This window comes from Bipolaris sorokiniana, assembly GCF_000338995.1.
Source record: "Bipolaris sorokiniana ND90Pr unplaced genomic scaffold COCSAscaffold_7, whole genome shotgun sequence".
In the NCBI taxonomy this organism is placed as follows: domain Eukaryota; kingdom Fungi; phylum Ascomycota; class Dothideomycetes; order Pleosporales; family Pleosporaceae; genus Bipolaris; species Bipolaris sorokiniana.
The window spans coordinates 1,128,931-1,148,568 of NW_006911901.1; the positions used below are offsets into that span (position 1 = coordinate 1,128,931).

The 19,638-nt window shown below is 52.2% G+C and overlaps 10 protein-coding genes across 10 annotated transcripts; 5 read left to right on the forward strand and 5 right to left on the reverse strand.

The window, feature by feature from the left end:
* Positions 1 to 70: 70 nt before the first annotated feature.
* On the reverse strand, positions 71 to 879 carry COCSADRAFT_357310 (uncharacterized protein; the record flags this gene model as incomplete). Its single annotated transcript, XM_007701975.1, has 1 exon — positions 71 to 879. The coding sequence occupies exon 1, from the start codon at positions 845 to 847 to the stop codon at positions 71 to 73; it is 777 nt and encodes a 258-aa protein (XP_007700165.1). The 5' UTR covers positions 848 to 879.
* A 466-nt stretch (positions 880 to 1,345) lies between these two features.
* COCSADRAFT_36929 (uncharacterized protein) lies at positions 1,346 to 2,812 on the reverse strand. Its single transcript, XM_007701637.1, has one exon. The coding sequence runs from the start codon at positions 2,611 to 2,613 to the stop codon at positions 1,387 to 1,389; it is 1,227 nt and encodes a 408-aa protein (XP_007699827.1). The 5' UTR covers positions 2,614 to 2,812; the 3' UTR covers positions 1,346 to 1,386.
* A 578-nt stretch (positions 2,813 to 3,390) lies between these two features.
* COCSADRAFT_52994 (uncharacterized protein) lies at positions 3,391 to 3,937 on the reverse strand (the record flags this gene model as incomplete). The annotated part of the gene is made up of 3 exons (XM_007701703.1): positions 3,391 to 3,732; positions 3,781 to 3,816; positions 3,869 to 3,937. Coding segments are annotated over 3 exons (447 nt in total), but the record flags the coding sequence as incomplete, so codon positions are not given.
* A 713-nt stretch (positions 3,938 to 4,650) lies between these two features.
* Positions 4,651 to 7,379, forward strand: COCSADRAFT_324317 (uncharacterized protein). Its single transcript, XM_007701976.1, has 3 exons — positions 4,651 to 4,735; positions 4,789 to 6,860; positions 6,930 to 7,379. The coding sequence occupies exons 2-3, from the start codon at positions 4,862 to 4,864 to the stop codon at positions 7,112 to 7,114; spliced, it is 2,184 nt and encodes a 727-aa protein (XP_007700166.1). The 5' UTR covers positions 4,651 to 4,735; positions 4,789 to 4,861; the 3' UTR covers positions 7,115 to 7,379.
* A 265-nt stretch (positions 7,380 to 7,644) lies between these two features.
* COCSADRAFT_171416 (uncharacterized protein) lies at positions 7,645 to 9,320 on the reverse strand (the record flags this gene model as incomplete). Its single annotated transcript, XM_007701977.1, has 2 exons — positions 7,645 to 8,848; positions 9,145 to 9,320. The coding sequence occupies 2 exons, from the start codon at positions 9,318 to 9,320 to the stop codon at positions 7,645 to 7,647; spliced, it is 1,380 nt and encodes a 459-aa protein (XP_007700167.1).
* A 10-nt stretch (positions 9,321 to 9,330) lies between these two features.
* COCSADRAFT_324310 (uncharacterized protein) lies at positions 9,331 to 10,013 on the forward strand. The gene has a single exon (XM_007701978.1). It carries the CDS (start codon positions 9,425 to 9,427, stop codon positions 9,881 to 9,883), a length of 459 nt encoding a protein of 152 aa, XP_007700168.1. The 5' UTR covers positions 9,331 to 9,424; the 3' UTR covers positions 9,884 to 10,013.
* Positions 10,014 to 12,212, forward strand: COCSADRAFT_324311 (uncharacterized protein). Its single transcript, XM_007701979.1, has 2 exons — positions 10,014 to 11,895; positions 11,959 to 12,212. The coding sequence occupies exons 1-2, from the start codon at positions 10,144 to 10,146 to the stop codon at positions 12,106 to 12,108; spliced, it is 1,902 nt and encodes a 633-aa protein (XP_007700169.1). The 5' UTR covers positions 10,014 to 10,143; the 3' UTR covers positions 12,109 to 12,212.
* COCSADRAFT_324312 (uncharacterized protein) lies at positions 12,213 to 12,653 on the forward strand. Its single transcript, XM_007701980.1, has one exon. The coding sequence runs from the start codon at positions 12,317 to 12,319 to the stop codon at positions 12,554 to 12,556; it is 240 nt and encodes a 79-aa protein (XP_007700170.1). The 5' UTR covers positions 12,213 to 12,316; the 3' UTR covers positions 12,557 to 12,653.
* Positions 12,654 to 13,114: 461 nt separating this feature from the next.
* COCSADRAFT_160580 (uncharacterized protein) lies at positions 13,115 to 15,591 on the reverse strand (the record flags this gene model as incomplete). The annotated part of the gene is made up of 5 exons (XM_007701981.1): positions 13,115 to 14,124; positions 14,171 to 14,930; positions 14,993 to 15,277; positions 15,330 to 15,462; positions 15,518 to 15,591. The coding sequence occupies 5 exons, from the start codon at positions 15,589 to 15,591 to the stop codon at positions 13,115 to 13,117; spliced, it is 2,262 nt and encodes a 753-aa protein (XP_007700171.1).
* Positions 15,592 to 16,211: 620 nt separating this feature from the next.
* COCSADRAFT_90126 (uncharacterized protein) lies at positions 16,212 to 19,496 on the forward strand (the record flags this gene model as incomplete). Its single annotated transcript, XM_007701982.1, has 3 exons — positions 16,212 to 16,352; positions 16,408 to 18,522; positions 18,573 to 19,496. The coding sequence occupies 3 exons, from the start codon at positions 16,212 to 16,214 to the stop codon at positions 19,494 to 19,496; spliced, it is 3,180 nt and encodes a 1,059-aa protein (XP_007700172.1).
* Positions 19,497 to 19,638: the final 142 nt, after the last annotated feature.

The following is a 19,638-nucleotide window of genomic DNA, read 5'->3' on the forward strand; positions in this document are numbered from 1 at the left end:
AGGAAACTCCGCCAACTTACCGTTTATACCCATCCCCCTCTTGTATAAATCATCCATTCCACCCCCTCTCCTAAGCAAACCTTACCCTGCTCCCCTCCCCCTGACTCTCTCTCACGGACTGTTCACTCCTCCCCCCGGCAGCCCCCACACTCCCCACCCCATAACTATAGTACCCACGCAAATTGTCCTCCGTCCACCCACTCTTTTCCTTCTCCTTCTCATCCTCCTTCGCACCCTCCTTCTCATCCCCCACCCACGGCTCAAAATAGCTATACTCATCCGAATCCACCGGCGCCAGAGCACTCATCCCGTACTCATTCGCCTGCCCAGCCGGCGTCGACGGCATGCGAATACTGAACCCGTACTCATCGCGCTGGATGGCCGGTTGAGGGCGCGACCAGGGCGAGGGGTACTCGAAACGAGAGGTTCCGAGCGGACTTACGGGGGATCTGGGGGTTGTGGTTTGGGACGAGCGGCGGCGCCGGGTTTCGACATAGCCGTGAGAACTCCTGGGGGGTGAGCGGATGGATATGCTACTGTGGCGGCGATGGCGGCGGGAGGAGGGAGTCGTCGTGGTGATAGTGTGGGTTGTGACATGGGGTTTTTGGGGCGCGGTGGAAAGCCTTACTTCCGCAATGTTGTAGCTGCGCGTTGTGGGCTGCACGATATAGGGCTTGGGTCTGGACTCAGGTTTTCGTGAGTGGTGGGGAGATGGGGGGTCTCTGCTGCGATGGTCTTGTGCCTGCTTGTGGCTGCTACCTTCACCGGAGGGTTTCTGTACGTCGGGCTTCTCGCTGGGGCGTCTTCTAGAGCCAATAGGGATCTTGATCTTCAACGATATACCCATGATAGCTAGTTTTTCTTTTATATCGGGCTTGTGTTTCAAGTTTGGATCAAGTTGGTGGCATTGGTGCTTTTGTTATATGACTGCTAATTCTTGTGGTTGAATGGTGGATCTCTAAGGGAAGAATATGGAATCAATAATAAGTACGGTCATGATATATTCTTTCGTTGAATAATGCTGTGAGACAATGTTTGTGGTGAATGAACACATATGTGGTACAGTTTTGTGAGCTAACAGCGAGTAGAATGTGAAAGTGTGGGAGCATTGTAAACGGGTCAATAGATCGTGTGAGTATACACAGGTGGATTGTTTGCTTGTAGAGAATTGATTGAACAAGACAAAGGTGATACATCGTGGATTCTTTGCTTGTCCCTGGCATACTTCACTTAATACAATGCACCCTGGCAGATCGAATTGTCAATTTCGACGACATGATAAATGGAATGTCAAGTTAGTGAGACATGAGTCACTGATATGAACAAGGACAGCAATACTTTTGAATGCTGTTATACTGGTGTATTTAGCGTCGGTGAATTATATTTCTACTTCGCTTTTCTACTTCGCAACACTCTACCTTCACCAATAGCGCCATTTTCGTCATGTTCAATCTCGTCACGTTCGTCTAAATCATCATTTTCATCTTCTGCATCCCCTTCTTCTCCCTGGCTGACGTCATCATCTACAATTTCACCCTGTCCGACAATTTCGTTACTGCGACCTTCCCTTTCCTTTATTCGAAGCACCTTGATCTTCCATATGCGCTGTTCCATCCGAAGTCTCAACTCCTCCATCTCCTTTCTCTCTTTGACTGTCGCATTAACTGGTATGCTAGGCAGGTTATCCAGATTCATCTCGAGATCTTCATCATTGTCTTTTCCATTCCCAAGTGTACCCTCGGGTACAGCTCCACTGGCTGCTCCAGTACCATTCGATAACAACAAAGGATCGGCAGCGACATCATCTAAATCGCGCTGCCAGTGCGGTACACGGACAGGATACTGCTCAAGCCTAGAGAGTCTCTTTTTCTTCCGCTCTTTTTGCTCCGTCTTCTCAGGCTCCAAGTCAGAGAGAAAACCGGTGTCATCCGGTGCCCGGGGATCGGGATCTTGCTGTACCACGCTTGGTCTCTCTATGGCAGAGAGATCGAGCATAGCTTCATCTTCCACCTGTCGCTTCTTGCCTCGAGTGGCTTTTGCTTGAACTAGCTTCTTTGGCGGAGATGCTGTAGGATTCAAGTCGACCTTCAGAGGACGGACATGAGTGAGATACTGATATTTTCCGCCTGGAAGAGGTTCAGAAGAGCCCTGTTCTTCGTCTTCTTCTTCTGAGTCTACAACAGGTGCCACAGGTGTTTTGGGCAATTCTACGACTTCTGTTTGAACGTCACCTATCAACTCGGCTTCTTCTTGAGCGGTTTTTGCCGCGTCTGCTTCTGCAATCTCTTTTTCATACTCTTTCAAAACAGCTTTGAGGTCTGTTACTTTTATCCACCCCACCTTTCCAGCTGCTGTCCCATTTCGCTCTTGTCGCGCTTTGATTGTACGCCTGGCCTTTGCTCGAAAGTCCTGGATGGTGGCATTCGGTATGGCAGATATCTGACTTAGGAGTGTAAGAATTCCAATATCCCATTGTGTCGCCTCGAACTGCTTGTTGGGCCATAGTGCTCTAGGCAAACATTCATGGACGCGATGAATTTTCCAGTTTTTGGTGATGGATCGGATATTGTAGGTGACAGAACTTGATGGTTTAGATGGTTTAGATGGTGCCATGGTCACACCAATGAAGAGGCAAACTTAATACGTCTTGCTGATTGAGCCGATTTGTTGTAGACGAAGTTTTAATGTTAGGCAGTCCGAAGTGTTCGTGGGGCAATATTATTCTGCATATAGATAGCATGGTGATGATGCAGACGACAAGGCTCGGGGCGCCAACTTGAAATAGTAGAGGTGAAAGGCGGTAGGTGCGTGGCTGACTCGCAGACGCTAGCATCTAGAAACGGCTAGCCAAACATGTCCAGCAGCATCCTTGTGCGGCGCCCCCAGCTTGAATGACATGAGATACTGAAGGAATAAAATACTAATACGTGCAATGTCCGCTATGACTTCGCATACCTGGACCTATGTGGCAGCGGGCCAATGATGTCATCGGAATTATCGGGCCGCGCTTAGCACTCAAGTCTGATACGCTAAGTTCTGTGCATAATGCTGGATGGGCCATTCATGGTCTGGCATGTTGAGGAGAAACATTTGTTTCCTTCTGAATTCCTGAACACTTCATGTTTCCATAGAGATGCCTCCAGATGTTGTACAATCGTGTCGCGTGTATGATACAGATATATAGCACAAAGCTGAGGAGAGTGTGAACGCCGCCCGCTGCCGAACCTGACTGCGGTATATGCCAAAAAATCCCATAAACACCGCCCGCCCACCCGTCATACTGCCTCCTTTTTTTTTAACGAATCAAGCCGTGCTTCAGAAAACGTAATCATTGAATGGCATCCTCTACGCAGCTACAGCCATGCCGCCGCTACCAGGTGATGCTCCAGCGTCGCTTGGTGGTGGTGGGGGAGCGTCAAGCCTTGTGTTGTCTGCCATCATACGGTTGAAACCAATTGAGACGCCCTCAATGACTGCTAATAGGATGGCACACGATATCGCGCCATTGCGCATCGATTTGTAGCCTCCTCGCACCGCAAGCGACCCACCCGTGAAGAAACCAGCGATGATGGCATTCCATGGGTCCTCCTTCTTCCGGATTCCCTTGACGGCGCAGTCATATGTGTTGAAAAGACCTCCCCAGACACCAAAATTGCCGCCGAGGACTGGCGCGCGGGCTTTGATCGCTGTGATGGCGCCTATGCGTCGCTCGCCGTAGGGTGAATTGCGGAACTGGTCCCTTTGTTAGCGCAGCATTCTAGGACCAATGATGATACTTACGCCTTTAACACCATGCCATACTGCTCCCCCGACTGCCTGATATCCGATTAGTATATGCGCCGTACATGCTGCGTCTAGCATGACATACACCCATGGCGAAGGCACCGCCGAAGTCATTGAGAATGACCCACGGACAAGGATCGCGCGAATGATCCATTGTGTATTATTACTGCAGAAAGAATGGTGGCGGGGCCGAGAGGCGGATGTAGAAAGAGTGCTGGCGAACTTGAGGTAGGATGGTAGGCACTGGTGACGATGTGCTTCGACGTTTTTCTCTCGAGGACCCTGGCCGGATTGGCGCTAGCGGCGAAACCTCGGGGCTGCCTTTACTTACAACGTCTTATGCCAATCTTCCATTGTTCCTTCTATCCTCAGTTTCTGAGCACCACTTACCATCAGTCTTGAACGCCATCTATATGACATAATCATGCGTGCATTCAGTATAGGATGGAAATTGACATGGAATGTTCAGGCATCGCCTACGCAATGGCTAGAGCAATCTCTCGCCGGATTGTCATGTCCCTCTACCCTGCTGTCTCGTTTTCACTGTTCACTTTCACTTTTCTTTGTGTCCTGCGCGCCCAAACTTTGCGTCAACTTGAGCTACCTGACAAACGCAGGGTCTTGGCACAAACTTTCGCACTCTTATCAGTCCAACTGAACCCACATACTTACCTTCTCACTACCTTTGTCTTCTGCTCATCACTCTGAATCTTTGTCACGATGACGGCCGGTACACAAAGTGAGAAGCAAGATGGCGGCCCTCTGTCCAGTGAGGATGTTGAGCCGACCCATCTACCAATCCGAGGAAATAATCACCAAAAGAGTTCTTCCGAGACACCCGAGGTAGATGTGCTGGGACTGCACATGAAGGAGGTTATTTCGACAATCAACCGACTCGAAAGTCTTGGTTTACAGCGAATGGACATCCCCTTGCCAAAATGCGTTGTTTTGGGTAACGTTACCTAACGAATTAGCACATGGCATTTCACTGACATTTGACCAAAGGTGAGCAGTCTGCGGGAAAGTCATCCGTCATTGAGGCGATATCGGGCATCAAGACTCCTAGGTCTGACGACACATGCACCCGATGCCCTTTGTATATATTAAACTAGAGCCCTCGGAAGATCCCCGCGCTAGTTGGAGCGCAAGCGTGAGCCTTCGCCGCAGCTTCAGCTATGACGGCAGAACTGGCCGAGGAAGCGAGAGACGGTTTCGCGGTTGGTGCGAGCTGCCGCAGCCAATTCTCGTACCGTTCGCAACTACGGATAATCCAAACGAGCTGGAGCATATCATTGGTCGCGCGCAACTCGCAACCATCAGTCCTCTGATCGACTACCAGGAGTTTCTCAGTTCATCCTTCCACCTTGGAGAGCATCAAAGGTGTGAGTTCAGCCCAAATATTGTCTGCATCTCAATCAGCCAGCCGGGACTGCCGGCACTAAGCTTCTACGATTTGCCTGGCATTATCGGACAAGCAGAAACTGAGGACAAAAAATTTCTCGTCAAGTTCGTACGTGATCTGGTCACAGAATACGTTCGCGACCCCGAAGCTCTTATCCTTGTATGTTGCTCTCTGGAGACTGACATTGCCAACTCAAGTGCTGGTGGTATAGCAAGGGACTTGAAAGCAATTGATAGATGCATTGGTGTTCTTACTAAACCTGATCGATTGCCAGCAGGATCGCGTCACGATAAACTGAGAGAAGTTTTTGACCAAAAGAGATTCTCTCTAGGTTATGGATATTTTGTTGTCAAGAATCCCGGCCAAGATGAGATCAACCAGGGAATCAGCCATAGAGAAGCTCGCACACGAGAGGAGCATTTCTTTCGCGAAGATGCAACTTGGTCTAGTACATTCAAGTCGTACGCAAGTTATTTTGGCACACTAAATCTTCAAGCATTTCTTTCCAAAACGCTCGCGGAGCAGATGATCAAGCGCCTACCAACTATTGACCAGCATATTTCTGAACGTCTCTCAAGGGTGGAGCAAGAACTCAAGCAATTTCCAGAGCCAGCTACAGCTAACGCATCTCGGGTTATGTCAGACATTATCCTTGACTTCTCCCAGGAGGTACGCAGAGAGATTGAAGCTGAGTTTCCACACAAAGAATGGAGGAACAATTGGAAGGCTCTTCAGAAAACTTTCTTTAGTAACTTAGAAAGCATGAAGCCAGCTTTGAAGCTTCGCGGAGCTGACGATGAATCTGTGTATCTCGACATTCAGGCAGCACTCCCTGGTGCCTCGGCGAAGGCGCCGATTTCGTTATCTGATGATGAAGACGGTAAAAACTCTGCTGAAGATAGCGATATGTCCAACAAGTCTCCAAAGAAGAAGCGAAAGATAGACAAAACGCCGAGCCATCAGGAGGGTTCAGACTCTACAGACTTCAAGAATCTGAAGATAACGTTCGAACTTGACGCAGTTCGGGAATACTTGGCAGAAAATTCGCAGTCCAAGGTTCCTGGCCAGATTGAGCCGCGCGTCATCGATACTATGATGCTGACAGCGATTCAACGCTGGGACGAGCCAATACACCATTTCTTGAGCAATCTCCAGGAGCAAGTTCACAGCCAGATCCAAGAATTGTTCAAGAAGCACTTTGGGAATCGCAAAGGATCCATGTTCCACTACAAGGCGTGGGATATCCTTCAGAAACTAATCGTACCCAGTTACGACATGGCACACGATAGCCTCAACGACGAAAAGCAGGGCCCATACATTTTCCATGAGGATCTCTTCGAACGCGAGAAGAGCGCAATGCTAGAGTATTACCAGCAGCAACGTCTCCAGAGTCGACTTGCTCTGTACAAGCGAAAGAAGGAGCAACATACAAAGAAGCCGTTCACCTCCGCTGAAGAAGAACGAGTCAAGAAGAACTCTATGCCTATTCTAGCGCACGAGCCTTATGCCCGCGAGATTGGCGTTGTTGCACAGGTTACTACGTACTACATGCTCGCCGCTTACCGCTTCCACGATGCTGTCTGCATGCGTATCGAGTCCAAGTTCCATAGGGAGCTGTGTACGCAGCTTCGTGATGAGCTAGAAAACGGCCTGGGCATACGGAATGACGCTGAAGGTAAGAGAATCTTGGTTATGGAATCGCAAGGTACCATTCAGTACGGCAAAGCTAATTTTGTGTGCGTAGGCTATCAAAATGCGAAACACCTCCTTGCTGAACCGACCGATCGTTACAAGCAGCGCATAGACCTGTTGGGGCAGCGCAAAGCCCTACTTCAAGGTCAAAAGATTCTTCAGGATCTTCAGCGCAAGTATGGCAGCGCTGGCATGCCTGCTGAGGAGAAGATGGAAGGTGTTGAAGATACATTGTAGCTTCGTGCGTCTCGTCTACTTGAAGACGTATCTTGCACATGTGTAAGGTTACACCGTCGTAGCTCCGGGCATCTCGTCTACTTGAGCATATCCGTTACGTGTACAAGGCTGCGTTGTCGTATGTTGCTAAAAGAGCAAAGCGGATAGCTGAGTAGCAGGAATTGGTTGGCAAAGTTGGGCAGTAGGTAAATGGAGGAGAAGAAGAAGAAGAAGAAGAAGAAGAAGAAGAAGAAGAAGAGAGAATGACAGAGACAGAGTGGCTCAGACGTGGCAACGACGTAACGGATCGAGCAGTTTGGGCCTTGACATGCGGGGATTTCTCAACTTGACTTGCGGGGATTTCTCGACTGTGCAACGGTAAGCGTCGAGGGGCAGAGAAATTACACAATACAAAATTAACATGCGTTGCCAGCTCCCCTTCCCTTGATTTGATGACCACGATGAACTGCTAGACTAAACCAGAATTTTAGGCCCAACAAACACCACTCTTAGTCAAGCACAAAAACACATGGGATGCATTGTCAACATCATCATGTAAAGCCCGGATCCAGCCGCTGCTTCATCCAAGTTCCCACCTCCTCAACCCGTGATTTCCACCCCGGATTGTCATCCTGCTGACTCCACAGCCCGATTCCCCAGTGTGAGCTCACCTGGACGCGGCCGTGGGCGTATTCTTCGTAGTGCTTCTTCTCGGCTGCATCGAACCACCGCGATCGCCCTGTATGCGCTTTCATCGTCTGACGGGCGATACTTCTACGTACCATTTTTGCGAGCTCGAGCGAGCTATCGGACAGTGGACTTTGCAAGCCAGTGGTAATGTTCCAGACTGGGAGGGTTAGGCGAGTGCCAGCCTGGGGATAGTTACGAGCGTATGCACGACACCGGTTCAAGTACGGCAACGGCTGTGGTGTTTTAGCATTCTCACCAAAGGTGGCATAGTGGCTGAGGGCCATCTGAGTCTCCATGTCAAGAATCTCGTCGGGTTGCTGCGACGCAAAGATGTGGTCTGGTTGTGGATAGATCAATTGGGCATGGGGGGAACGGAAGAAATGGATTGGAGAGGCAAAGCGATCGAAGTAGTCATCTGGGCTTGTGAAGAGGACATCACGCTCTCCAGACAGAGTCAGGGTGGGTATGACGGTGTTGTCACCGTGGGCTTGCCAGGAAGAAAGTTGCTGGGCCTTTGACGAAGGCCGCTTGCGAGACTTGCGTTCAGACTTCAAAACATTACGAGTGGCTTCCTGCAGTGCCAATGAGCCGGCCAAGTCCTCATCGGCAGGGAGCGCTGTTTCATCACCGTTTATAGGTTCTTGGAGGTCCTCGGGGTGCACAACAGGGAGCTCGTCCGGAAACACCCAGTCGACGAGGGGGTTGTTCACGGCCGCAGCACCGATACGGCTCTCTCCAGCATGGCACTCGGTCAAGGCCAGCATCGTAGCTAGAGAGCCCCCGACGAGTTCTCCACATACGCCAAGACGAGCTAGATAAGGTCTGTTAAATGCATCAACAAGCAGATGCTCGCGCACCCAGTCGTAGCCGGTCAATACATCGTGGCATGGCGTGGGATACTGATGTACTGATGAAGCGCGGTAGTTGATGCGGACGACTGTTGCAGCGCTTGCAGCGGCTAATGTTGTGATGAGACGGTGTTCGTCTTCTTCGGACTGTGGGAATACAGGACCAGGAGGAAGATAGATCAAGATGGGGGCAGCAGGCTTGGGGGCGCGGAAAACGCTACAAGGGTCAGTCAGTCGAGTAGGCGAATGATAATACGAGGGATTCTCGTGCGGAATTCTAGTGGCTTGACGTGGAGTGAGAATGTGGAGAAAGTGCAGCAAGTGGCATTGGGGTAGTAGTGATTGCCTGAGCGAGTCGTGGGCAAGGCGGAAGAGCGACCAGGGCTAATAGGCCGGTGTGAGGTCATTGCACATGAGGGAGGCCTATCTGAGACCATGCATGGTCAAGACAAACAAGATGCAGCAACAGAACAACGTCATGTGCGCGAAGACAAGACGGGAGAAGAGACTCACTCAACCGTCACGATGCCGTTGGACCGACAGGGAACATCGACTTGTTCATGTGGCGCTGGGCCTGATGCTGCTGAGAATGGCCGGGGCTTAGAAGCGCCCAGACGCGCGTAGTAGGCGGGCCGTAGTCGCGGGGGTCGCAGAGCAGAGGCAGCCTTTTGACAGATGCGTAGCGGCATCAAAGGTGGGCACACAAGCGAGAGTGGCAGTGGTCAGGCGATGGTCTGGATTGTATTGGTTTTGGGAGGGAGGGTGTTGGTGAAAGGCAGCTGGCTGGCTGGCAATGGCTGACACATGCAAACTGCAGCGGGCGGCCTTTTGGGTGGGGGGAGGCCAAAAGAGCGGTCGCAATCGTGGGAAAATAAGCGCGGCGGGCGGGATGCGATTCGAAGAGTGCGATGATATGATGGCTAGAAAATGGGCCTGGCTGGGCGTTGGCCATTTTGATTGTCGCAAGACGGGCTTGTTCAGGGGAAGGCGTGGGCGGGGGCAGAATGTGGCGCGCGTTCTGCAGCCAAATTACTTAGTTCAGCTGGGCGCTTTCTTCTCTCCCCCGAACAGAACTCAGCGCAGCGAGGGCAGGAGCTTGGCTGCACTGCACTGCCCCTACCCAACGCCATCCTTTTGCCCACTGTGCTTTGTCCAAAAAAACAACCCCTCAGTCAGTCTGCCCGCGCCCGCCGCCATCGGCCTCACTCCCTCGACTCCTCGCGTCTATACCCATATGCGCAATCGTCGATAACACTATAATATCCCGCAGAGTGGACCCTGCGCCTGTGCGACTCCACCCGTGGTTCAAGCATACCCTTTCCTCGCCGCTCCACCCAGCGCGTCTCCTTAACACCACCATCTGACCGCCTATACGATCCTTTTACCACTTGCACCGCTGTCTGCAAGTTGCCAACCCTCCAAGCCTGCTCCAACACCGTACCTACATTGGCAGCCCTGCACAACCACCTGCGAACTCTACCCACACAGGTCGTTGCCTGTCGGCCTGTCGATATGGCTCAAGTATCTAGGCTCCGTGCAACCTTGACGCTGCTCAAGAACCTAGTGCTGGCTGCACTGCTCTATGGAGCCATATACGGCTTCATTACTTTCGTCAGCGACCCCTCGGTCGCGGCAAAGGGCAAAATCGGCATTCCCGCCTTCCTCGACAAGGCTGGACCAACAGAGCTGATCGAGACCACCCGCTCCGGCGTCAAGGTCAAATTTGCCGGCACCACAAAGACCGTCACCATCAACCCGCACGCCAATGTCTTCAACCGTCCCATTACCGCTGTCAAGAACAAGGACGCCTACCTGGGTCCTCGCCCCCACGTCGACACCGAGGCCGACATCGACATGTTGATTGAGGAGTGCAGGGGCACATATGCTGGTATCGAGAAGATGAGGAAGCCGTTTGACTGCCTGAAGTTCTTTGCCGAGGGAGAGGATCGCTACTACAGCCTGCCTGCTGCCACCGACCGAGCAAGCGCCCAAGATCCCCGCAAGGCAGACTTTATAAACGCAGACGGGCACGGAAACACATTGGACAAATACACCCCCGTAAAGGATGCGGTCGCTGCCAATGGCACCGACATTGGAACTTGCCCTGGCCCAATCATCCCGTATCACGTCTACTGGACTGGCCCAGCTACTTGGCGAGTCGAGGTCTTCATCAAGAGTTATCTGTACACCCAGAACCTGGCTTGCTCTCGTTTGTGGTTGTGGCTCGACAGTGACCGCAACCCTAAGGCTGTTTACAACATGCTCAACAAGGACGCTCTCTTTGCCCGCTTCTTGCCTCTGGTAGAAAGAGGTGACATTGTTGTCAAGGCTTGGAACTTCCCTAGCCGCATTCCACTGGCTACCGACAAGGAAAACAAGAACGGTTTCAACTACTACAGCAAGCCCGGACTGCCCAACGCAAAGGGTGAAAAGGACGTGGCCGAGAACATTGTTGAAGACAAGCAAGGACAACAGTGGCTCGTACTGACGCAGAAGCAAATGACCTTCCTCCCTGTCGCCGTCTCTGACGCAGTCCGCTTCATTGTGTTGCACATCTACGGCGGTGCCTACTTCGACATGGATGTACTCATGCTCAGGGATATGCGTCCGCTCCTTTTGCCCAAGGAACACGCTTTTGCTGAGCGATGGGCTGCTCACCCCCATCCAGGCGACTACAACACGGCTATCATGTCCCTTTCCGCAAACTCTTCGCTTTCTTCCTATCTGCTTTATGGCGGTATTCGCATGGGTGTCAACTTCCACCCCCGTGTCCTTGGTCGCATGGCATGGAAGGACGGACGTGATCAGGAATTCAAAATGTTCGAGACCGCCGCTTTCGATCCCATCTGGACGGAATTCAACTGGGATCGTGAGGGTCGATGCACCGTTCCATGCATTCGTGATTACAGCGCTGTGTTCAAGGGCAAGATTGGCGGAATCCGCGATGAATGGGAGAGCTACGATGGACCACAGTTGGACCGCATTGATCTCAAAGATGCGCAGCGCAAGGAGCTGAGTTCCGCTACTAAGAACGAAAAGCGTGACCAAGACAACGTGCCAGCGTCTGCAGCAGCGCAGACTCCTAGCCACGGTGACAAACCGGGACACCATGATTCGTTCCAAGCTACGCTCGACGAGGAGGCTGAGCTCCGCAAGGCTGGTGTCATTTCAGACTATGTCCTCGAGGAAGACAAGTTCCCACCAAACAACCGCACCCTTGAGAACTTTTTCCGTGGCGCATGGACCTACCATATCCACAACCAGGTGAGAATCTTTACCCGCATTACCAGCATGAACAAAGACCAAGACTGACATAAATTTTCACAGTGGATGAAACATCCTGAACCCTCATCATGGCTTTCAGTCCTCGAACACGCACATGACGGCTTCATTGCCGGCAAGCGCACCAATCCTTATGGCGAGAAATGGACCGGCCCCAGCATCATGCCATACAACTACTGGCCAGAGTACGTATGAGCTTGTTGATTCCCATGGCCATTTTCGACCACGCCTTCCTCCTTTTCACGTCATCGAGTTTACACTCTCGGGCGAGCAAAAGGTCGCCGTGCCGAGTTTGTTCCTCTCCACACCTGCTGTACACTGATCCCCCGTCCTATGACAAGTACCTCAAGCGAGGAGATCACAGTCTCGTGGATGCGCCCTCTTCTCGGCGTGTGCTCCGCCAATGATCAAACACGACTGCAATGTCATGTACGACCATGAAGAAAAAAAGATCAGGAGCCAATGGCACCATATCGGACAAGTATCCATTCTACCATTCAGCCTCTGGCAAGGTGTCATTTTTTTTTCTCTGGCGCTTAGGACACTCATCGTAATTATCACCTTTGACTCCTATCACAACATTTCTAGCACTCGTTTTCGAACATGGCGAAACATATACCCTTCGTTTGTTTTTTTCATTTGATATATACATTCTTCTTCACTTTTTTTGCTTCATTTTTCTTCATCGAAGCGGAAACTTTTGGGGCGGTCCTCTCTAGGTTGTGTTTTGTATTAAGAGAAGCATGGGTTGAGGTGTTGTGGGAGTAAAAAGAGAAACGCAAACGGAATTAAAAGCGAGAGAATTTTATTTATGATCGTAATAGAGATGAATTGAGATGATATTCAAGAGAACTTGCGTACTCGATCTAGCTGCTTGGTGTGTGAGACTCAAGTTTGATGTTATATTCGATCCTATTATTGGTCACAAACTCCATATTTTTTGGTCGTCCATGGATATGCGCCATTCGCCCTTCACCCGGTCAATATTCTTCATGGCTCACCTTAGTCCTATCTTGGTCAAGGCCAAGCCAGTAAAAAAAAAGAGGAAGAAGACGTGAACATCACCAGCAAAAGACAGTTTTCAAAAGTGTTCCATATTTCAACAAAATAAGCAAGAGTGCCCCGCTATGAGTGTTCCTCAAAGTACTTTCTCCCTCTTGCTTAAAAAAAATACTCCCATACGTAGTCACTCTCTAAAAAATTACAAATCAATCAGAGGCTCATCAGCCACCTTTGCTTGCTGTGCAGGGAGCTGGTTCTGAGGCGCAGACGGGAAACTCTCGGGCCCGTAGCCTCCAGTGGCGTACGGTGCTGGCTGCCATCCAGACGTTTGCGGCTGTTGCTGGTGGGATGCTTGATGTTGTTGCTGTTGCCAGTACTGCTGTTGCTGTTGCTGTTGCTGTTGCTGTTGCTGTTGCTGGGGTACCTGAGGTTGCTGTTGAGCAGGGGCTTGCTGTTGAGGAGCCTGCTGTGGTGGACCTTGGTTCTGGTTCTGATTTTGTTGCCAATTTGGAGGCTGATCCTGTTGAGGATATGGTGGGTTTTGCCAGGCAGCAGCGGGCTGCGAGGGCGGTGAAATAGGTGTCTGCTGTGGCGGTGCCCGAGCATATGCTTGGGGAGAAGGAGGTTGTTGCTGTTGTTGTGAAGGCTGAGAGCCATAACTTTGCGTCCGTTGCATGGGGGGCTGTGAAGGCTGTGCCGTATTGCTTTCTCCATAGTAGTAGCTGGCACTATCTGCATCTGATACTCCCGATGGTGGCGCTTGAGAAGGATACTGCTGGTTGGACATTTGACGTTGTAATTGTGGTGACGAAGGTTGTTGGTAAGACGTGCTTGGCGGTCGTTGGGCCAGGTTTGGATATGGTTGTGATGGTTGTTGATACTGCTCATTAGGTGGGGCGTAGGATGCGGGCCGTTTGTCGAACTGAGGATAGGGCTGTTGTTGGGGCTGGTAGCCTCCACCATACTGTGACTGAGGCTGTCCATACGCGCCCGAAGGAGGTGCATTTCCCGTGTAGTAATTTTCACCAGCAGCATCTGGTGCACCTGACTGTATACTAGGATAGAGATTTGACGCCGGCCGTTGGGCAGAGGGAGGCAGTCCATACATGGTGTTGGCTTGGTTGTATGTGCTCGACAGTCTTTCCTCAAGCATGCGATCATAGTAACGAACAACGGTGGAGAGCTTGGCATGCAGATCAAGTAGTGTATCTATAATTGTCAGTGTGCGATCTTGTGATAGTTGAACAGTACATACCATGCTTGCTCATAGTCTCGCCGTAGGTACGCGCAAGCTTCGGCCTCAGTTTGCCAATGCTCTCGTATAGCTCTTGTATCTGCGGCTCACGGAGGATTGTGCCAGGGGGCTGATGTTGTAGGCGGTCGACTAGAGTAGAAAACAAATTGATATTCTCGGCCTCAACAGGCGTCAATTCGTAGTCGTTCTTGGGTGCGACGAAGGGGGTTGATGAATTGGCGTTGGAAGCCTGCTCTCGGAAGGTTGTGGAGTACTTCCTCTTCTGTTCTTCCATATCAGCCAAGGAGGCCGCGATAGCAGCGGCCAGATCGGCGTCCTCCTCCTCCTCGGGCTGCTTCTTGGAAGTTGCATTTGTAGACTTGGATTGTGACAGTTGCGGCTGGGACACGAAGCCAGAAGAACTGTTTCCCTTAGCCTCATCCAGGCTCATCTCCAGGGCTCGCTTAAGATCTGCATCGAAGCTGTCCTCTATGCGGGCGTTTCGCGGTTCCATTGAGCCCTGATATAATGTTCTCTGGGGCCTGTGGGCATCGAACACTCTGGGAAGGTGTGCCCCTCTGGACTTTTCGGTGAGTTTGGCATGGCAGCCATCGTCGACGCGCACAGGGTCCATGATGCCGAGGTGGGGTAGGGGGATGTTCTTGCTCGAACAGGCGCCACAGAAGACATTTCCGCAGTTTCGGCAGTGGTGCTTTCGGTTGGTGAAGGTGAAAGCGGTGCGGCATCGCATGCAGACGTCCGAGTCGGTCCACTCTGGGGGCTGCAGCAAGCAAGATGGGTTAGTACTAGGGGAAACGACTGGCATGTGACAAGAAAGCTTACCGCACTGCTATCGAGCATACTTCCGGTAATGTTCTCCTTTGGAGGGAAGTGGTAGCCTTCGCGCTGTAGGCTCTGGTAAACCTCGTTGATGTAGCCCAGGTTTGTGCGCCCTTCTGCAGCTATTGCCCAGGACTGTATCAGCTGGAGCATCTTGTTCTTGACATCGTGGTTGGGTGCGACGGAGGGGGGTGCCTTGAGTAGGGAAGTCATGTTGTCGAGGAACTCGCGAGAAGCTATCTCTTGGATGAAGTGAGCGCCGCCGTTCTTCACGCAGGTGTCTGTGAGCTGGAAAAAGGTCAGCAAATACGGGTCGCGTAGCAGGAGGGGTTCGGTGTACATTCAAAGTTGCGAGCTGGACGTTGGGGTTCTTGTGCCCTATCCTCTTCTTCAGTGAGCGCATGGCGTCTTTAGGCTGCACTGTCTTGGACCGAATCACGTCGGATATCTCGAGATTGAGTGGCATATCCTCTCTGCCATATGTTAGCCGACGATGCAAGCGCCAGGCGAAGAGTAGGCCATGCATACAAGCTTGAAGAGGTTGCGCGCTCAATCTGCTCGTCGAGCGCGCCGTTGGCCGAGGACCCGAACCAGCCCGCCATGGTGTTGGTGATGCAGCTGCGTTGCCAGCGGCGGTCTTGTTTTTTTCTTGTTTTCTTTGTAGGGTTGCGGTGAAAATCAAACACGAGACGCTGATGCACCGGCCTCTGTTGACGGTGAATTGGGCGTAGGAGTGTTGTGGCGCGGCGCCTGTGGTGGTCGTGGGCGTGGTCAGGTAGCAAGCTGAGGTCCGAGGCGGGAGTGCTTGGCTGATGACGCCCTGTGGCGGAGACCCACGAGCCGCATCCACAACGATGAGACCTATGCCTGCAACCCTGGCCGTCCCAAACACCACCGTTGCCCTGTGCCTCACCCACGCCCGCCGCCCTCGCCCTTTAACTCCCCCAACCCGCTCCTCTTCGGTGTGCACTCCAGCCACGTACGCAGCAACAATCTCTCCGCTGCTCCAATTCACTCGTCTCCGCCCCTCGCCTACGGGTCGACGCGCTCCGCCCCGACTCCGCCCCGCTTCCCCGTCATCGTTGCCAGGACGGCCCAAAGATACCCAAGCAAACGCCGCCGTCGACGGGGCCTCTTGAACATGCGAGTGCCCAACGCCTAAAGAGATAGTACGAGTGCGGCTGCCCCTCGGCCGCCCTCGCTCCCCCCGTCTGCCAACACCATGAACGGCTATCCCAACGGCGCAGATGCATCGAGGAACGGCCATGGGCAAGCCGACTCGCGCGGGTCTGGTGGCTACCCACCCATTGCAGAGATTATTGCCTCTGCCACAGACACGGCCGAGTCGCTCAGAAACCATTCGGTACTCTTGCAAAGACTCCCTCTGTGTGCATGTCCGCGTTCACTGACTGTCCTAGATCCGTAACTTGCTGGAACGGGCGCGGACACACTTCAACTCTGCCAAGACAATGCTCAACAACCGCATCCCTGCCGGAGCATACTGGGAGTATATGGTCGCCTACCAGATTATCGTCGACCTGATTCCCTCACACCGCGACTACTATGACAAGATCAGCAACAGCCGGAGCCAGGCTCACCGCGACTTCAACGACCTCATGCGAGATATCAAGTCGAGCGAGGAGCGATTCATGCGCATCAAGGACATTATCAAGAATGACAACAAGCGCCATGGCGGCCACCACAGGGCTGCCTCCCTACCTACAGGTCCTAGCCCACACTCCCGCAGTGGTTCCGTCACGCCACGAAAAGATGATGAGTTGATGCTGCCTGAGGTGCCCACGAACCTGCCAAACGGCCGCGCTTCACCTGCTGCGCCCTTGGATTCCTCTTACAGAAAACCTATGGTGCATCCAAAGCCCCAAACGCTGCATGGCCGCGCTATCCATCAAAGTGCCGCGTCGGTGAATAGCATAAACGACCTCACTCAGCGCTTCGCAAACTTGCGCCGCTCTCCAATTGATACATCTGCACGGTCTAGCCCTGACTTATCAGTCAAGATGCCCTCCCCAGCAGACTTCACTACCACCAACAGAGTCATGGGACCACGCGGTATGCCCATGACACCTATGTCCATGCCTCAACCGCCACCCAAACTGCCACTAGACACACAATTTGCTGCCTCCCTACCCAAAGAGCCTAGTCCCACCTACAGTCCTGCACGCAACATCTCAGGTCCCTCAAGCATCAATCCGCCACGAAGTACCCCGAGGAGTATGAACGGCACCGGAGGCCGTAACAACTTGTTAGCTGCATCGAGCGCGTCCAGTTATGCCCCCAATGCGAATGGTGTGCCAGACTCATATTTCCCATCCCAACAGAATCTACGTACTGCCCCCGAGAGGACCCGGTCTGTCAGCAAACCCGTCGAACTCGAAATAGATGCTAGCATGCTATACGACTACTACCGCATGTACAATGTACTCACCATTGATGTACGCAATAGGACCGATTATGATGCAGGCCACATCTACGTGCGAAACATCATGTGTATAGAGCCTTTGACCTTACGCGACGGCGACTCAGCAGAACAGCTACTAGACCGCCTTATCATCTCACCAGACGAAGAGCAGACCATGTTCGATCGGCGAAACGACTTTGATGTCGTCGTCTACTATGACGAATCAACCGAAAATATTGAATTTATGCAGAAGCCCAATCGCTCCGAAAAGGAAACTGCATTGAAACGCCTTTTCGACACCCTACACGAGTTCAATGCCGAGAAACCCCTCAAGCGCCCGCCAGTTCTTTTGAAAGGCGGTCTTGATGCCTGGGTTGACTTGGTAGGCCCACAAGCATTGAAGATGTCGACTACCGCTGCACTGGTAGCCGCAGGTCCTGCCAGAGCTCGCGCTGTTCGGCGGTCTCCTGCTGCTACTCATATTGCGAAGAACAACCAGAGACGATCGCGCCGCGAGTACGTACCCATGGACCAGGAAGAAGAACAGGCATGGCTCGAAGAAGCTCGCAAGGGGCGAGCTGATGTTGAGGTGCCTCCAACAGAGGGCGAAGGAGAAGAGGATGAGTCTAATGCGCCCTTTTATCGCTCCACCGAGGAGTTTTTGCGTCGGTATCCCGATGTAGAAGCTGAACAGTCGATGATGTACCCGCCAAAACCCCAATTTACCAACCAATACGTCGCACCTGCCATACCTGTCGCCCCTTCACGGCCGCCGCCGTCGGTGCCTAGGGTTGGTTACAGTGGTGTGCATGAACGCCAAGATGTACAGCCAACCCGCAACAATGTCTATAATTCGCAACCTCAATTTAGCAATCTGAGATTGCACCGAACCGGATTGCTCAACTTTGGAGTTACATGCTACATGAACTCAGTGGTTCAGTGTCTAAGTGGACACTTGCTGCTATCAGACTTGTTCCTCACCGGGCGATACCAGCGCGACCTTCAACGAGACAACTGGAAAGGTACAAAGGGTATCCTTCCAGAGGCGTATGCGACATTGCTATCGAACCTATACAAGGGCGATGTGTCGTCGGTACGCCCTAGCACTTTCAGGGTACGTTCAAAAGATATGTATCTTCATGGGCTGTTGCTAACTCATGACAGCGCATTTGTGGTCACTTCAACTCGCAATGGGGTATTGACGAGCAGCAAGATGCCAAGGAGTTTCTCGAATTCGTGTTGGATTACATGCACGAAGACATGAACCTAACATGGAACAAGCCGCCCCTTAAACCGCTGACAGATCAAGAAGAACTGACTCGCGAACGGTTTCCACGGCAATACTCGGCCATGATCGAATGGCGGCGATACCAGCACCGCGACATGTCCGTTATCGGTGGTCTGTTCGCTGGGCAGCACGCTTCACAGCTCACATGTCAAACGTGTGGTGTAACCAGTACAACGTACGAGGCGTTTTGGAGCATCAGTGTGGAGATTCCTCGCGAGGGCCAGTGCGACCTACGCCAATGTTTAGAATCCTACTGCGCGCCAGAACATCTAGCGGGAGACGAGCTATGGCGTTGCCCACGCTGCAAAAAAGACCGCGAGGCGGTTAAGAAGATTACCATCACTCGAGCACCGGACACACTTGTCATCCACTTCAAGCGGTTCAGCGCATCCCGTACAGAAACTGCACGCAAAGTTCGCACGCCCGTCCACTTTCCGCTTCAAAGGCTGGACATAGGTCCGTTTGTTGAACCACCAATGACCCCAGAGCAAGAGGCATTTGTTGCTCAGAAAGCTCGGGACGGACCTGCGCAGCTGGCTGGAGTCAAAGCCGACCCCACCATGAACGGACCGTATGTCTACAACGCTTACGCTGTCATCTGGCATATTGGTGCGACTCTCGGCAGCGGCCATTACATTGCTTTCGTCAAGGACAAATCGCGAGGATGTTGGCGGTCTTTCAACGATGACAAAATTCAGGATTTTGATCCAGGCAATCTTCCAGCCAACAGTCGATTGCAAAATGAAAAGGCATACATTGTGTTTTACGAGCGGGAGAGGGTCGCTGGTGGGGCATTTTAGGTGTGGGTGTAAGCGCATTCCCAGACAATTGACGTGTCCGATATTTTTGCGCTTTGTTTACTAGCGATGGGTTCATTCCTCCTATGCTGTTGATACTTGGTCCACGATGCTTTTGCGTTCTGGGAGGAAGCATTGCATTGAC

What these genes read in the sequence shown, in the direction of transcription:
- COCSADRAFT_324312 (XM_007701980.1), top strand. Translation starts at nt 12,317, where the DNA reads ATGATCAAACACGACTGCAATGTCATGTACGACCATGAAGAAAAAAAG.
- COCSADRAFT_36929 (XM_007701637.1), bottom strand. Translation starts at nt 2,613, where the DNA reads ATGGCACCATCTAAACCATCTAAACCATCAAGTTCTGTCACCTACAAT.
- COCSADRAFT_324311 (XM_007701979.1), top strand. Translation starts at nt 10,144, where the DNA reads ATGGCTCAAGTATCTAGGCTCCGTGCAACCTTGACGCTGCTCAAGAAC. An exon ending in CCTACCATATCCACAACCAG is followed by an intron (nt 11,896 to 11,958) that starts GTGAGAATCTTT and finishes AAATTTTCACAG; the next exon opens with TGGATGAAACATCCTGAACC.
- COCSADRAFT_324310 (XM_007701978.1), top strand. Translation starts at nt 9,425, where the DNA reads ATGGCTGACACATGCAAACTGCAGCGGGCGGCCTTTTGGGTGGGGGGA.
- COCSADRAFT_324317 (XM_007701976.1), top strand. Translation starts at nt 4,862, where the DNA reads ATGCACCCGATGCCCTTTGTATATATTAAACTAGAGCCCTCGGAAGAT. An exon ending in CATACGGAATGACGCTGAAG is followed by an intron (nt 6,861 to 6,929) that starts GTAAGAGAATCT and finishes TTGTGTGCGTAG; the next exon opens with GCTATCAAAATGCGAAACAC.